At 42.4% G+C, this 17,303-nt stretch overlaps 1 protein-coding gene across 1 annotated transcript; it reads right to left on the bottom strand.

Moving 5' to 3' along the window:
* Window positions 1-1,040: 1,040 nt before the first annotated feature.
* Window positions 1,041-15,815, bottom strand: REDIC1 (regulator of DNA class I crossover intermediates 1). The gene is made up of 12 exons (XM_077935595.1): window positions 15,415-15,815; window positions 13,857-13,896; window positions 13,183-13,318; window positions 12,713-12,845; window positions 10,746-10,812; window positions 10,181-10,314; window positions 8,292-8,819; window positions 7,087-7,215; window positions 5,263-5,323; window positions 2,220-2,268; window positions 1,745-1,827; window positions 1,041-1,499 (listed from the first exon to the last, which is right to left on the bottom strand). Exons 1-12 carry the CDS (start codon window positions 15,435-15,437, stop codon window positions 1,041-1,043), a joined length of 1,842 nt encoding a protein of 613 aa, XP_077791721.1. The 5' UTR covers window positions 15,438-15,815.
* Between the last annotated feature and the right edge of the window lie 1,488 nt (window positions 15,816-17,303).

A 17,303-nucleotide genomic window follows, 5' to 3' on the forward strand; every position in this document is an offset into this window, starting at 1 on the left:
ACAATGAATTCCCATGTTGCTGTTCAGCAATTTCTAATGCAGATAATGAAAAGAGTATTGTGTGTGTTGACAACAGAGGTGGAAACAATTGGTTCTATATAAAGACTCCCTTTTCCACGATCCTATTCAGATGTAAGGGGCCTTTTCCAAGCCATCACTTTCTTGGCACATGAAGAAGCAACAAGCTTGCCCTATCCTGTCCCTTTCCATTCCTCTTCCTTTTGCACAGTCAGCTGCAGAGGAAACACAGTTTTATAAAACACAGTTTTTGAATATATACCCAGAAACTGTGTTTTAAGTGCTGTCCCCCAACCAGCACTGCAAACTAATTCTGGTTGTAGTCAGTGCTTAAACCACAGTTCTCCAGTTTGGAGATCACAGGCAAATATGGTTTAAGGAACCTGTAAGTTTCTTCTGCAGCTGAGCACACATGGAGGAGGTTGAGGGATGGGGTAGAGGAGGGCTTGTTCAAGCTTGTTCATCTACCAACAAACCATGGTTTGTCCAAGCAACTTGTTACCTCTGAATTGGTCCATTGCCTTCGGGAAGAAAAAGGCAGAATTAAAATAGAGACATTTCTTTTACCATATGTTCTTATCAGTTGTGTATACTACAGAAGGATATACTGAATTTTTTTTGGGGGGGAGGAGCAAACAGCTGTGCAAAAGAGGTCGCCACCCAACGCAACACACCTTATTTAAACTGGCTCCAATTAACACTAAATTAACCATGCTTAAGCCTGTTACAATCACTGTAGTGTACATTTAAGCCTATGTTTGATCATGGCCAAGGGATTTAACTGTGTCTGAGCAGGACAAATATGTGTTTCCATGTTCTTTAAAAAGAATAAATCGGTCAAAACTCCCATATTTATGAAACAGCTAATAAGCATATAGATTGATTTGATATGACTTATTTATTTAATCACACGCCTCCCCTTTATTACTGTAATCCAGAATGCCTAAGTTCATTTTGCCATGTACTGTTTCAAGAGACAAACTCTTAACTCTCAACGAATGGATGCTTCTCAGAGCAGCGCTTCAGCATTCATCTGCAGGAATGTTCTGCCCTCCAGTGGTCTCTACCTTGCTGGCGGAAGTGGTGATTTCAGCACTATGGACAGAGGATGGCACGTTATTACAGCTGCAAGCCTGCATTATATTGCATTGCACGGCTGCGTCAGATTTTTCTATTTCTTCAGCACGTGTCTCTGTTTGCGACCAAGCGTTGAGCTGCGCCTTGAAATTAGCATGCTTCTTTTCACATGATCTGTGTGTTTGAGCTCTGCGCAACATATCTTTCTTCAGGGGCCTGGCTGGTTTTGCCTGGGGGTGAATGTCAGTTGTTTTCTTGTCGAGGAAAATGGAATACATGGCCATTGACTGGCAACTGCACTGCAGCTTTTGATTTCCTGAAACTGGAGGTGGATTGCCATCATTTCTTGCAAAAGAGTTCTCAAAGTAAGACAATGCTCTTCCATCCTGCTCTTCCTCTTCAGACTGCTGAAACAGAATTATCAGTTTAATCGTGCACATCTGGGTCCAGTGAATCACCGTTCTAGTTAATGTCATATAGGAATGGTTTTTGATGTTTATGTGACCCTGCTGCATTCAACCCTGCTCATAAATATATACACTCTACTGGGCTAAAACAAAACAAAAAACCATTGGCACCCCCGCTTATTCCCAGACACTTGGATAAGCTTGTGTAAACTCACGTTATGGCAATATTTGCCTCACTTTACCTCAGCAGATGTAGTAGTGGCATAGCTCTCTGTTCGGTTTGGAGAATAACTAGGTGACTGGTTGCTTAGCTGAGATTCTTCATCTGAAACAATATATATCTCAAAATTCTAAGCACTAACAAACTTTTCGAAAAGAATGTTGTCTAATTTCCCCATCTTTTAGAACCAATGGGAGGGAAACATTTTTTAAAAGATGAAAATGACTAAGTGGCAAGGGACAGTGGGGGGGGGGAATTAAAGACCACCCATTTTGCTCTGTTGTCAAGAGCCCCATATGGCTTTGGACTGGGGGATATCTTCCACCATAGATTCTCCCTCCTCACCCTCATAGGCTTTTTCCACCCAGTGGTTTACCTATTTAAGAAGAGTTAAAGCTACATAACAACTCATTAGGTGAGAAACTCAGACTTAAAGAACATGTGTTCTGTTCTTCTTGACCATTAAGAAAACTAAGGAATCTGAAATTAGTACTAACCTTTTTGTTTTCCATGCTTTGAATGCTGATCATAGTAACTGCAGGCTTCCTTTCTCAGGTTGTTGGTTTTTTAAAGAAAATTAAAGATGATGTTAGCCTAACTTCATTTACTGTACATTTTACTTTGGGTTCCTCAATTCTGTTTCAGGCAAATCCCATAAATTGTTGACCAGTCATTCCAATAATATTGCACGAAGCAGCTCACATTCTCCTATTTCTACCATGAGCTCAAACCATAAGCTTCGAAGTTAACCCAGGAAAATGGACATAACTTGCCTTTTACATAATTAAAGATTACTAGGTCATTATCTGTCTTCATAGCAACTGGACCACTGGACCTTTGCTAAATGACTTGACAATGTGTAGATATTCACTCATGGGACTGCTGCACAACACTGACTCTGCATAGAAGAGGTCATTCAGTATAAGGAACCAGGCCTGCTACATTTTCTCCATAGGCTTCACAATTTCTGCTATTGCTAAGTCTGGTGGGAAGGACGAGTAAAAGGCGACACCTATCAAGCCAAGTTGACCTAAGGACCTTCCCTCACCTGAAGCTGCAGATGGGGAGTTGTGCTTCATTGTTATTGCTACAACTACTGTTTGTAGAGGACTATAGGCATCCCCCAGATTGCACCCTGAGACAAAAGCGCTGTAGCTTCTCATTCATGCACAAACACAGCTTGCTGAAATGAAATGGGGAAAGTGAGGCTCTTCTTTGCAGGAGTTTGTTCCCCCATCCTCTTGAGTGCTGCCATTGGCAAGTCTGGTGAATTTTCTCCTGCATCTCCATCATTCTAGGCCGTTCCTCTGTCCTGGTCTGAACCAGGTAAGTTATCTTTTCACCACCAGATGAGACAAATGGGTTTATTCAACATCTGATGCTATTAAAAATGGAGAGTATGATTACGAGAATCATCTCGCCCTTCATCTGTGCAGCTCCACTGCCTGAACCAAGTTGATTTGATCTTCCCAAGTTCTGCTGCTACAGTGATCCAGCTCTTTTCTCCATATGTACTCTAGGGGTGTGGCCCTCAGATTTGCTGAGAGCAGTTTGGGGGAACGGCAGGCAACTGGACCACTGCAGAATGAGAACAGTCTCTAATATTTCAGCTTTTCCATTATCACAATCACACACACACAAGAGAAATAAGCGCTGAACTGATAAGGAAGGGTAACACTCGAGTGTATCATGTGCAGCACATAGGCTCCTGTCACACACATTTGAGATGAGCCATGTGGTGTTTTACACTGCTTTTGTTCTTGTAATGCGCTTTGTTTCAATATGTTGGAAGCTGGCTTAGAAGGGGTAACCCTGAAAGATGACCTAGAAAGCATGGGCCCCTTTGGGAGGAAGGGTGCGATATAGATTTAATGAATAAATAAAACAGACAAATTAATTTATAAAACACTTCAGGAAAATCAAATACTGTTTCTCCTCATCACAACCTTCATATCTGATATAAATCCTTGGGAATTTGCCCACTTTCCACAGGAGTGATGAGTGGCAATTAGCCAGTCCTCTTTGGGTTAGTAATAGTTTCCCACTTCATAATTAACTCCCCCTTAACAGCTGAATCATACTCTCAAAAACAAGTCAGTTGCCAACATACTAATGCCATTCTCTATACAGAACCTAACATTTTGTCATACTGAGTTTGAGAAAACAACTAAAATGTCAAGGTCTTGATGCTTGCCATATCAGGTAATCTATAGAAAAGGCTGTCAATTTTATACTTGAAAAAAAAAATCAACATTCCACTACAAGGTAACCCAAGTAAAAGCTACACATACTAATAATGGCATTTGTCATACTAATTTCAAATTATACTAACTTTAATAATTGTTTTGACGTTATAGCAGAGCTAGAAAAGAAGGAGCAAAGAGCTGCCATGGAATCATATAGTTGGAAGTGCCCATGGGGGCCATCAAATCCAACCCCTGCAATGCAAAAATATTTTGCCCAACGTGGAGCCCAAACCCATGACTGTGAGATTAAGAGTCTCATGCTCTACCGAGTGAGCTATCCCAGCATAGGAAATACTGATCTCTCTTGTTCACTCCTCAGCCTTTTGCTCCCACTGAGTTCTTAAGGGCTGATTCTATAGGCTGATCTAGATGTGACAACGAATGTGGGTTGGCCAACAAAAATGGAAACCCTACAGCGAGTTACTCTGTTCACCATGCCCACAGAGGCATGGTGGATGTCAGGTGGGGGAACAACCTGCATGATGCTATCCTGTCCTGGAGTTCCATAGTATCTACCTGCTTGCCTGCTACCTATACAGTGGTACCTCGGGTTACATACGCTTCAGGTTACATACGCTTCAGGTTACAGACTCTGCTAACCCAGAAATAGTACCTCGGGTTAAGAACTTTGCTTCAGGATGAGAACAGAAATCATGCTCCGGTGGCACGGCGGCAGCAGGAGGCCCCATTAGCTAAAGTGGTGCTTCAGGTTAAGTACAGTTTCAGGTTAAGAACGGACCTTCGGAACGAATTAAGTACTTAACCCGAGGTACCACTGTATTGCCATCTACATTCTCAGCTGTAATATTCCATCACTTTGTCCCTCCTTCCTTTATTGCATTCTCCTCAGCTCTACCCACAATCGATTCTGATTCCCAGTTTAGTTCGCATCATGATGTGTCTCTTTGCACAAACTCTCAGTACAGTGGCATGAAATGCAGTGTTTGAAACAAATGTGAGTCGTGCTCCTCTAAGTAGCACTGCTAACCTGGAGCGTTTTTGAAGATTTACTCTTCAAAACATACCCCTAAAGAATTTTGCCTGCAATTTGGTGTACCCCACCAACCAATAGTCAGGCAATTAAGGAATAGTCAAGAGCCCAACCTAAGCTCGTTGGAAGAGACTTCCTTTCCTCATATAATGAGAAAAGTGCTCAAGATGCCAGGTTTCAGCACCAGAGGGCACACGGCATAAAATAATTCTATGTTCAGATCATAAGTAGCACTGAAAACATGCCATATTCTACTCGAGCTGCTTCCCTTTACATACAATGCAAATCATACAGAGCTTTTACCTGTTCAAGTCCAAATATCTGCAAGTTACTCAGATTATGTTCTGCCCATCCAGCCTTCCTGCTGCAAAATATCGGGAGAGGGGAGTCACTTTCATCGCAGTTTCAGTCCCTGATCACCAAACTAAAACTAACATTGCTAGTGGTGTTTTGGTATGTTATGGTAGCTATAATTAAACTATTTATAGTGTTAACTGAATAGTTTATACCCTTTTGAATAGTGAAGATCTAACACTGAACTCCTGATCTGAAAGCGCCTGTTCTATGCCACACTGTAACAGTAGAAGAGGAATAAGATGCATTATCATTTAAAACATTAGCCTAATGGGGCCAAAGACTGTAATTCTAAAATAAGGCATATGCTCAGTGTAATGATTATAGGGGTTGCTCGTGCGTAAGTTGCCGCCACTCCTAGCTAGTGTGCCTGGTTAAGCCTTTTCTGTCTGGACAGCCCTTCACTTCGTGGCTGTTTCAGTCGCTAGCAGAATCCATCAGTGGGCGTTTCTTAAACCTTTTCCAGCATAAAAGCTGTTTGACTCCAAGTCTCCTCCTACTCTCTCTGCGCGGAAGTCTTCTGCGCAGAGAGGGTGTGGGTAGCGGAGGACCCGTGCTCTCCTCGCTGGTCTCCGGCAAGGAGTCCTGGAGCCCCCTCGCCGATTCTCCCATCTGCCCCCCTTTATCCCTGGTGTTACGTTCATTTCCTTCCCCAGCTGATGAGCTGCCTCTCTCCCTGCTGGGCCCTTCTCCAGCATAGCTTGGGAGCCTTGCCTCCGCCTCTGGCTCCGATGTCAGTTCCCTGACATTCAGCCTTGTTCAAAAATAACTGCATACAATAGGCAGTAGGTTTCCTTGCTCAATAATAACTGCTAAACATTCAACAGGTATCGCTGTATTTCCCAACACAACCATTTTTGTTAGGAAACAAAGTTGGGGAAGGAGTGTGAGGTATCTTGCAACCCGAAATGGAGTGGTAGCATGGGATCTTCTGATGTAACACAAACACCAGCCTAACCTTCCGTGTGATGTGCTGGTATGTCCTTTTGTCATTCCAATGGGAGGATGCAGATCAATTAAAAACTCTTAGGCCTCAGGGCAACTGCACAGTGACTTACTTTGAGAAACTGCAGTAAGTACGTAAACATCTATGATACTTTGCTGAACAGCAGCTATCACTAATTAACTGCTATCATGGATTATATCCTTTACCTCAGACTTTGGCAGGGGTAACCAACACGTTGCCCTCCAGACATTGTCAGACTTCAGCTTCCATCGGTCCCAGGCAGCATGGCCAAGAGTCAATGATTATGGTGCTTGTAGTCCACCAGATATGGAGGGGACCATGTTGGTTACCGCTAACCTGTGGTGTGCAAGCTGACAGATGCGGATCATAAAACTATTTTCTGGCCACGGTGGCTTTATCAAGTGGCCTTTAAAAATGCATTGAATTGGACACTGAAACTGTAGAGCTAGAGTGCTATAGAGATTGTCACAACAGAAATACTTGCATATATGCACTAGGCACCATATCACTACTTTAAAGATTAAATTGGGGACCGACAACCTGCAGCCCATGGGCCACAAGCGGCCCACAGGGGTCGTTTAAATGGCTGATGAGTCACCCCCGAACCGAGCCGCATGCTCAGTGAGTCCCCGCGCGTTGCGCTAAACCGGCACAGAGCAGGGACTCACTTCCGCGGTGCCAGAAATCGCGTCTGCGCAGATGCAATCCGGCCCATGGAGTGATCTCCATGGGAGTGAATTGGCCCAGGCGAGGTAAACCGTGCCGACCCCTGGGTTAAATGAAGCACAGATGCTTCAAAGACTTACCTTTTCTCTAAGCGATTTTGCATGCTGTCTGATACTTTGATATTTCTCTTTTGGCTTTCAAATCCCACTGAAAATAAAAAAGTTATAAAATATAACTTCAGATACGTCCATAATAACCATTTATTAAAGCTATTTTAAAAAAACCAACAACCAAGTATGCACCACACATATATGTTATGATGTGTTTTAGGTGTGATGAACACTTTCCCTGGAACAATTTTTTCATTAATTTTAATGGGAATCCATTCGCTCACTGACTTCCTTCATGGAAATGAATGGGAATCCCCACTTGTATAGAAGCTTCATATACACACATAGAATTCTGGGTCAATATGTCTCTCTGTTATCTAATTCTAAATGCAACCAGATAACCAGCAGTGATAAGTGGGGCTTTGCATAGATGTTGGCTCTGTCCTCTTTCTTGATGGAATCCATGCAATAATATGGGATAAAGTTAAGTCGGATGCAGTGCAAATACATTAGAGAGAAAGCAAATATTGTTTCTCAGTTAGGATTCTGGGCCTAGTAAGATGCAGCTTCAGCACCCAATCCTTCCCTCAAATTTCTCCCAGGCAATTGAATGGCTGCCATTCCCTTAAAGGTAAAGGGTAAAGGGACCCCTGACCATTAGGTCCAGTCGTGACCGACTCTGGGGTTGCGGCACTCATCTCGCTTTATTGGCCGATGGAGCCGGCGTTTGTTCACAGACAGCTTCCGGGTCATGTGGCCAGCATGACTAAGCTGCTTCTGGCAAACCAGAGCAGCGCACGGAAATGCTGTTTACCTTCCCGCCAGAGTGGTACCTATTTATCTACTTGCACTTTGACGTGCTTTTGAACTGCTAGGTTGGCAGGACCAAGCAATGGGAGCTCACCCCGTTGCGGGGATTCGAATCGCCAACCTTCTGATCGGCAAGTCCTAGGCCCTGTGGTTTAACCCACAGCGCCACCAGTGTCCCTGACATTCCCTTACATGGAGAAAAAGAAAGCAGTGTGTAAGAGACATTGTCTCTACCAATAGGACCCTATGGTGAGTGCAGTGCATCTATGTGTATCCCTTTCAATATATAGGATCTCAAGAGGTCCCTTTGATATATAGACCCTCATATGAAGCACTTATATTAACAAAAGGACATTTTGCTAATTGTATTATTGGGCTCCTTAAATATGAGAAGGCCTCTACACTGTAATTACTTTTTCCATCACAGACATTTACCCATATTTCCAAAGTTTTTAGCATTCTCTTGCTGTTCAGAAAACATTACAGGCTTTCGTTCTTGAATACAGTAATCTCTTGGCTGATTAATGGACTCCTGGGTGCTTGCATTTAAGCTCTGGCTGTTTGGGAAGAGAATCTGATCTGGAGCTGTGAAAATGCCTCTGAGGTCTCTTTCAGCAGGGCACCTGTGAGCACAACTTGACATCTGGTGCATTTCTTCCATATCATAAGGACTAGGCATTCTGGATATTTCATTTGCATTAGCTGAATCAGTAAACAGCTGGTCGATGATGCTTTTGTTACCGAAAGAATGGCTGGAATCGGAAGAAGGAGCAGTCGGAAACTGCTGTTTCTCCTCTTCAAAGAAAGCTGCAATGGGTCGAGAGCTTTCACCAGCGGTAGCCTCTAATATGTTATTCAAAAACCCAAACAATGGCTCTTCATTGCGAAGGCTTCTGAAATTTGTGTCATCACTGACCTTGGGAGACTTGCCAAGTGGGTTACTATAGTCTGGACTTTGTGGGGATGGGGTGGGGGAAATGAAAAGGTGAGCAGTTAAACAGCTAAGCAACATATAATCTGCTGAAATATTATATTACTAGTATAAACATGCATGTTCTTCACTTCAATATGATCTCTCTTTCTCTCTCTCTCTCTTTGAAATTACCCAATTTTTTTGAATTCCAGATACTTTAAGCATGTTATATCTCGATTATGAAGAGAAACTGGGACCTTGTTTTAGTCTTTTTCAGAATCGTATGAAACATCTTATTTTAAGCAGTTGTGACTAACTAGTTCAACCACTGTATGTCACTGCAGCTCCACTGCAGTAAACTTGCCAGTAGCAGGAGGAGAGGCATAAAGCACTTTTGCATGAAAAGCACAGGGAAAGATGTTAGCAATATGCAACACCTAATGGGCTATCATGTATACTGTGATAGAATTCTGAAAGCATGTTCGGATCCATAATCCCTCTCAGAATGCTATCATGCCATACCTAACAATACATTTTAAATGTATTGTTAAAAATAGGCAGTGTGTTTGCTGAGAGCATCAGTTGTCTACGATCCTATTTGTGCAAGTGTGGTTTAATGAGGCAAAAGAAGCTAATAATTGTCACGCTGTGTCATTTCAATAGTCCATTTGGCTTTGTTCCCTGTTCTGTTTATGTAATTTATGAGAGCGTTCTGATCCTCTTTCGTCATAAGCAAATTCATAAATTAAGCACAGTGATTAATGCAAGAAGTGGCAGAAGAAATCTACATTAAACCGAAGCGTCCTGTAGATGTTTGATATGCATGGTGCAGGGATCACAACTGTGATGTTTGGTTGCTTATCTGATGTGCCTACCCACCCACGTTGTAATGATCTTATACTGGATCATCCTTTTGCATATGGGCCTAAGTTTGTAGTCAAAAATGCCAAGGCCCCAGCCATGCAATCTGTACATGACAAAATTAGAATGTATAGATTGGGCGGCTGCACCCTGCCGGTCAATGGGCTCTATGAGCGTAGCTCCCTCTGCAAATATGACAATCCATCATGTGATGCTAGGACTGGAGTTGTGTGTGAGGGGAAACGTGATTCTGATATGCTCACCATGCCTAGCCTCCAATGTCTGCACAAAGCTCCAGCAATACCACAATATATGTTGTGAAAACAACTCTAGAATCTGAATTCTCAGAACAACAAAGAACTGAATTCTCTGTATATGAAAAACAAAAAGCACGGGAAGCCCAGTACAGTAATATCTTAGCACAAGATGCAAAAAGCCAAAAAGTAATATAATTATGCACTTCAGAAGCCATTCTATTTTTAAGTGGATAAAAATCCACTCTGCATTATATTTTATTTGCAATATAAAGCCTGTCCCTACCTATTCAACTGCTGGAAATATAGACCAGAAGCTGTGTCTACATCTGGGTTACTGAAATTCCTTTGCCTGCAGGCAGCCTTTGAAAACCAAGGTTCTTCACACATAGTATTTGCTGGCTGAGAAGACTGTAGGCACTGTCAACAGATTATATAAGAACACTTTGTAGCAGATGCAGTATGTCCTTGGACACTTGCTTAACTTCTAAAACCCTGGGAAATCTGTTTTTTCCCCTGACAGACAATCAAATGAACCTTGAGACTTTCTACTAGCATACGCTGATTTACTTATGCTTAGGAATCTTATTTTAAAATAGTATTTTGATGATTGATTATGGGTTTATATGCCACCACTAACACTATATTGGGAAAGGCAACTATTAACCAAAACTATGTAATAAATGTAAATCACTAGGGCACAAACTTTTATTGTACAAGATCTCACAGGAATTGTAGCAAGAGCCATTTGGGGGATGCAAAATATTATGCTGCAACTAACATAGAGCCAACAGTGACACAACTGAGTATAACAGAAAAAGCTTGATAGGCATGGTATAAGCATAGCTTACCTGGGACTGAATGTTCTGCTTTTCTGATAGATATTTTCTTCTGTTTTCTAATACCTCCTGTTGTATCCTATTATGACAAGGAAATTTAATAATAATAATAATAATAATAATAATAATAATAATAATAATAATAATATATTTATACCATGTCCTCCCTGGCCAGGACCGGCTCAGGGCGGCTAACATCAAATTATATGATACATTAAAAACATAAATCAAACAATTGATTAAAATACAGCTAAAAATCAAGGAGCAGAATAAAATCAGATGTCAACCCACGGATTATAACTATAGGGGTTGGGAGTATTGAGTGCTCGCCAGGCCCAAATGTTTGTGCTCGTCTTATATGAGCCAGTGGAAAGGGCTAGGGAGACTACTTACCTACAGGGTCTTATAAAAAGAAGAAGAAGAAGGAGTCAGACTGGACCCCAGCCAAAGGCCTGGCGGAACAGCTCCGTCTTGCAGGCTTTGCGGAAAGATGTCAAATCCCGCAGGGCCCTGGTCTCTTGCGGCAGAGCGTTCCACCAGGCCGGGGCCAGAGCTGGTCGAGGCCAGTCTAACCTCCTTGAGGCCTGGGACCTCCAAGGTGTTATTGTTTGAGGACATTTTTTCATATTTTCAGAGGTATTGAGATTTGCATCTTTATCAGACTAAGTAGAAGGCATTTGGTATTCTTAGGTTTTCTTGATGCCCACTCGGGCAAAATTAAAACTCTTACAATGTAATCCTATGCCTCTCTACACATGGCCTTGGTGACGAACGTCAGGTGTATAGCGGCAAAAGGAGGCTGTGGTCTCCTCAAGGACCTTGAGTCAAAGCTAACTTGTATATTCTGGCATAAACTTGCATGTCCCAGACTCCACTTTGTCAAATGGAGAACAAAGGATAGTAATCATAACACCAAAAGGCCAAGCCAAGCAAAAGATAACGAGGTGTGTCACTTTATTATGCAGAGCCCAAATAAATAAGTCATGTTTTATTATTTGAATAAATAATGTTGATTCTGAGCCCAATAGCTTTACTAGGGACACTAAAGAGGGCTTTCTGCTGTGATGGCTCCCAAACACATCTCTACATGGAACACCTCTTTTAAATGTAAAAAACATTCACACTGTTTTATACCAACAGGAAGATCTATTAATCGGTTTAAAGCGGGAGCTCAAGCTGTATGCAACCACTGTCAACCACACCAAGCCCTGCCTCCCATTCTTTCACAATGTTAAAACTTTTCTCAGCCTGTCTTGTTGGGATCCTCTGACTCCAGAAAGAAATGGTAGCATCTCATGGCTATTGATTTTCATAAGGGATCAGAAAATTCCATAGCATTCTTATAGGCTACTTACATTTTCACTTTAATGTGAGAGAGATTGTGACACATATAAGAAAAAGAGCTAGGAATCTGTGATGTGCAGATATTATTAAAATATTTGCCCGGGATGTCTTCATTTCAGCTAGAACCTATAACTCTTCACATAGCTGCACCTGCATGCCAATGTAGTCTATGATAGGTAGGTAGGTAGGTATGTCGGTAGGTAGACAGATAAAAGGTAAAGGTAAAGGTACCCCTGCCCGTACGGGCCAGTCTTGACAGACTCTGGGGTTGTGCGCCCATCTCACTCTATAGGCCGGGGGCAAGCGCTGTCCGGAGACACTTCTGGGTCACGTGGCCAGCGTGACAAAGCTGCATCTGGCGAGCCAGCGCAGCACACGGAAATGCCGTTTACCTTCCCGCTAGAAAGCAGTCCCTATTTATCTACTTGCACCCGGAGGTGCTTTCGAACTGCTAGGTTGGCAGGCGCTGGGACCGAGCAACGGGAGCGCACCCCGCCGCGGGGATTCGAACCGCCGACCTTTCGATCGTCAAGCCCTAGGCGCTGAGGCTTTTACCCACAGCGCCACCCGCGTCCCTGGTAGACAGATACAATGAATCAAAATATTACAGTTTAGAAAATTATATTGGGATGTACCTGTGCTCAGTGTCATCTTGGTATGGTTTGGACTGTCTACATTGTGGTGACTCAGGAAGTTCTACATTGTGCCTTCTCAGCGGAAATTTTACTCCTCTGTTAATATCCACATGAACTGCTTTTCGAACATTTTCTGTAATGAAAGTACTCAAAATATTAACAGTCCTTTGAGTGAATTAAAGAGGGACATCCAATGTTTTGGTAAGAGTGCAGGACCAAAACACTTTTTAAACAGTGCTATACAGTATTCATTATTGTTGAGATGTTCATTGTAGGTTACAACTTTTTCAGCATTCTGTTTTCATTTTTAGTTAGCAAGACATTCAATGAACACAAAACGGTTGTGGTTCAGATCTGATGAAGTAGGAGTAATTTTAATGGAGTGAATGTTGGAGAACTTAGCCACATTTTTCTTACGGTCATGCTTTAAATGGTAAAACTTTGACAATTAAGTTGGCAGTTAAACTCACCAGAACAATCTTTCTTGGTAGATATCTGATTAACAACACACAGATTGAGGAGATCTAAGCTGACAGCTGAGCTTTTAAGGGGAGAAATTCCCAACAGCTTCATCTTTGATTTAAGCTTTTCTTTTTCGAAAAAGTCCTATTATATTAAGAATGACAGGAAAATGTCATAACAATGTACACTTCCTTGCTAAATAAACAGGCCCTTAGTCATACATATATCCCACCTCAAGGCTCAAGGTGACAAACAATTACAAACTGCCTTTTTTTTTTTAAAAAAGGAACTTTCCCTCGATCATTCCACCAAGATCCTCAAAACAGCTAGTGCCATTGGCAGCAAAAGAGAAGAGTTAGCAGTTGTGAAAGAATTCAGCCTGAAAGTAAAACCTTGAAAAGGACACTGACAATATGAACCGAAAAAACGTGATTTGGGAATGGCTGACTTGCATGGGTTTTTAATTCCTCATTTCCAATCACAGGACATTTCTGTCTACAAGCAGAAAAATTGGAGTGTTTGAGCACTGTGAATGGCTTCATAATATCACATCTACCTCTCTGGAAAAATTAATCTGTTTCCAGACTTGAATGATGCAAATACTCTCTTCTCTGTTGTTTATTTCTGGCAAGCAGAAATCACATTTGCACCTGCCTCCTAATTCAGTGTAATTCCCCCTTACCTTCTGCTTTCTTTTCTCCTTGGTGAGCATGATTCTTTTACTTGAAAGATTTAAAAGAAACGTGAATTTGTAATGACATTAGTAATATACAGAAATAATAAATGATTGCAGACATTTAGGAGACATTTACATACTGCATGTTTAATACTCTTCTATTTACCAGGTCATCAGCTAAAGCAAATCTGCACTAATCAATTGAATGCTTCAGTTCTTAAATGCCTGTTAATTCAAAGTTTTAAAGCCAACTAGCCAGTAATAGACTTCTCTCCACTGGAGGAAAACCAATAAAATAAAGATAAATCCTTAAATTCTACATTTTGATCAAAGGACTTGAGCACAACAGTGCTCTGCCTACTTGTGATTCCCAGCAACTTTACATTTCAACAGTGGAGGCAGAACATAGCCATTGCTAGTCTTATCCTCTGTGGATTTGTCTAATCCTAGGGCCTCATCTGAGTCAATAATTATTCTTTAAAAAAAAATTTTTTTTTAATCCCTGACATGAAAAATCAATGTGACAAGGGTCTTCTTCCCAATATCCAGTCCTGGATGCAGAAGGAATGCATATTTGGAGAAACATTCCAAACATAAGAAAGTCAAACATGTTTATACTTTGAGTCTTTCCAATGCACGTATAAAGAAGCATTTCTTACAACAAAAAAGTGCATTGGTGTGTGGAGTTATATGCGGAGGGCAGCCTACCACATGGTTGAAGTGTGGTGAAAATAGTAATTATTACCTATTCCCAGAATACAGATGCCTCTACATAGAATCACAGAAGAATTGGAAGGGACCCTGCGGGTCATCTAGCCCAACCCCCGACAATGCAGGAATATGTTTGTAGCAAAAACTTCTACCACAATTATAATATTACTCTTTATCTCTCTCTCTCTCTTCACCCTCAGTCATGTGAGCCTTGACCTGAAGCGGAGAAGCCCTGAGGCAGCTTTTATCACCTGAATGAAAACTAGGCCTTAGTCAAGGCCTGTGTGGTTCTAGGACCACAAAGATGGAGGTTCTGGGAAAATTGGGTCATGGAATTAATTTGCCATCTTGGGCACATCCGCTTCTGTCATCCTCAAATGCCCGATTGTGAATTCTAAACAGTACAACTTTTTGAACGCAACGCTCATTGGAAAGCACTTTTAAAAATCAAGTGTTCTAATGAATAGGGAGCGATGCTGTCCTTTTGCACCTGAGCTGCACGGATCAGTTCCAACATGGCTGCCATCTTCTCCTCAAACAGCAGGCAAAAATTCAAAGCCCTCCCTTTGCAAAAATAAACGCTTCGTTGTTTATCTATTGTGGTACTGCTTTGGTGGCCCTACAGCCCTCAGAACCACAGTAAGTGTAATGTAACGATTTAAAGAAACCAAAACCTACATTTGAGGAAGCGTAACATAATGATTTAAGGAAATCTACATTTGCAAATCTGCATTTGAGGAACTTAATATGCTCCCAGCTGTCTTGCAGCAATTCTTTCACAAAACCTTTGCCTGAGGTCAGAGGCCTTCATTTCTGCTGCAAGCAGTTATGAGGCCCTTTCGGCTGCACTCACCGAGAGCCACCAACCCAGTTCATTTTCTCTCCGAATAAAACAGAGCGGCCTACGGATGATCTATTTATTTTATATTTTAAAAACCACCCTTCTAGTTAGGCCTTGCAGGAAGGCAACTGGCTCTTGCAATGAGCCCCCCAGGAGTGAATGGGGCATGAAGGCCGGACTCCTCTGCGTCCGTCTTCCCCTCAGGGACCGTCAAGGCCTCCCCGGAGCTCTTGGAAGGAGCAAAGGCAGAGGCAGCTTTTCTCCAGCAGTTAAATAAGGAATAGAAACCAGAAATATTATTAAGGGGGGGGGGCAGATAAAGGTGTAATCAAAAGGCTTGAGGAGCTGGGGTAGAATTAGACAATGGCCGAAGTTCTCATCCCGTCTGATTTAACATCCACACAGAACATTGCGTTTCCCCCCTCTCTCGTCTCTGCATGTGTGTTCAAGGCCATACATGATTTAAGCATGTTGGGAGTGGGGCTTGTACTATGTGAAAGATATAGAATCTCTACCAATTTTCACCCCAGCATTTGGAGTAATGCGAGATACAAGTAACTTTAGAAGACATCTGAAGGCAGCCCTGTATAGGGAAGCTTTATAAAAATGTTTTATTATGTTTTTATATATATTGGAAGCCTTCTAGAGTGGCTGGGGCAACCCAGTCAGATGGCTGGGGTATAATAATAATAATAATAATAATAATAATAATAATAATAATAATAATTTATCATTTATACCCCGCCTAGCTGGCTGCATTTTCCCAGCCACTCTGGGCAGCTTCCAACAAAACACTAAAATACAATAACCTATTAAACATTAAAAGCTTCCCTAAACAGGGCTGCCTTCAGACGTCTTCCAAAAGTCTGGTAGTTGTTTTTCTCTTTGACATCTGGTGGGAGGGCGTTCCACAGGGCGGGTGCCACTACCAAGAAGGCCCTCTGCCTGGTTCCCTGTAACCTCACTTCTCGCAATGAGGGAACCGCCAGAAGGCCCTCAGCGCTGGACCTCAGTGTCTGGGCAGAACAATGGAGGTGGAGACGCTCCTTCAGGTATACAGGACCGAGGCCTTTTAGGGCTTTAAAGGTCAACATCAGCACTTTGAATTGTGCTCGGAAACGTACTGGGAGCCAATGTAGGTCTTTCAAGACCGGTGTTATGTGGTCTTGGCAGCCGCTCCCAGTCACCAGTCTAGCTGCCGCATTCTGGATTAGTTGTAGTTTCCGGGTCACCTTCAAAGGTAGCCCCACGTAGAGCGCATTGCAGTAGTCCAAGCGGGAGATAACTAGAGCATGCACCACTCTGGGGAGACAGTCCGCGGGCAGGTAGGGTCTCAGCCTGCGTACCAGATGGAGCTGGTAGACAGCTGCCCTGGACAAAGAATTGACCTGCACCTTCGTGGACAGCTGTGAGTCCAAAATGACTCCCAGACTGCACACCTGGTCCTTCAGGGGCACAGTTACCCCATTCAGGACCAGGGAGTCCTCCACACCCGCCCGCCTCCTGTCCCCCAAGAACAGTACTTCTGTCTTGTCAGGATTCAACCTCTATGTTATAAATAATAACATCATCATCATCATTATTATTATTATTATTATCATCATCATCATCATCATCGGGGCTTTTTTTCAGCTGGAGCTCACTGGAACTCAGTCCCGACATCTCTCTGGTGGGTGCTATTGCCATGATAAAAGAACAAGGAAGGCGTTCCTGGTGAGTTCCAGCAGTTTTTCTAGAAAAATAGCACTTGTTGTTGACGACATCCCTATTTTCATCGGAGAAATCTTGGAGGACATGAAATTAACCTTCTACCACAGATCATATTTGTAGAGGAATAATTTAGTGGTCTGGTGTCACCCTACTGTGGTCTTTTGAGCTATGATGCTCTGTTTTCTCAAGGC

This window comes from Podarcis muralis, chromosome 10, assembly GCF_964188315.1.
Source record: "Podarcis muralis chromosome 10, rPodMur119.hap1.1, whole genome shotgun sequence".
In the NCBI taxonomy this organism is placed as follows: domain Eukaryota; kingdom Metazoa; phylum Chordata; class Lepidosauria; order Squamata; family Lacertidae; genus Podarcis; species Podarcis muralis.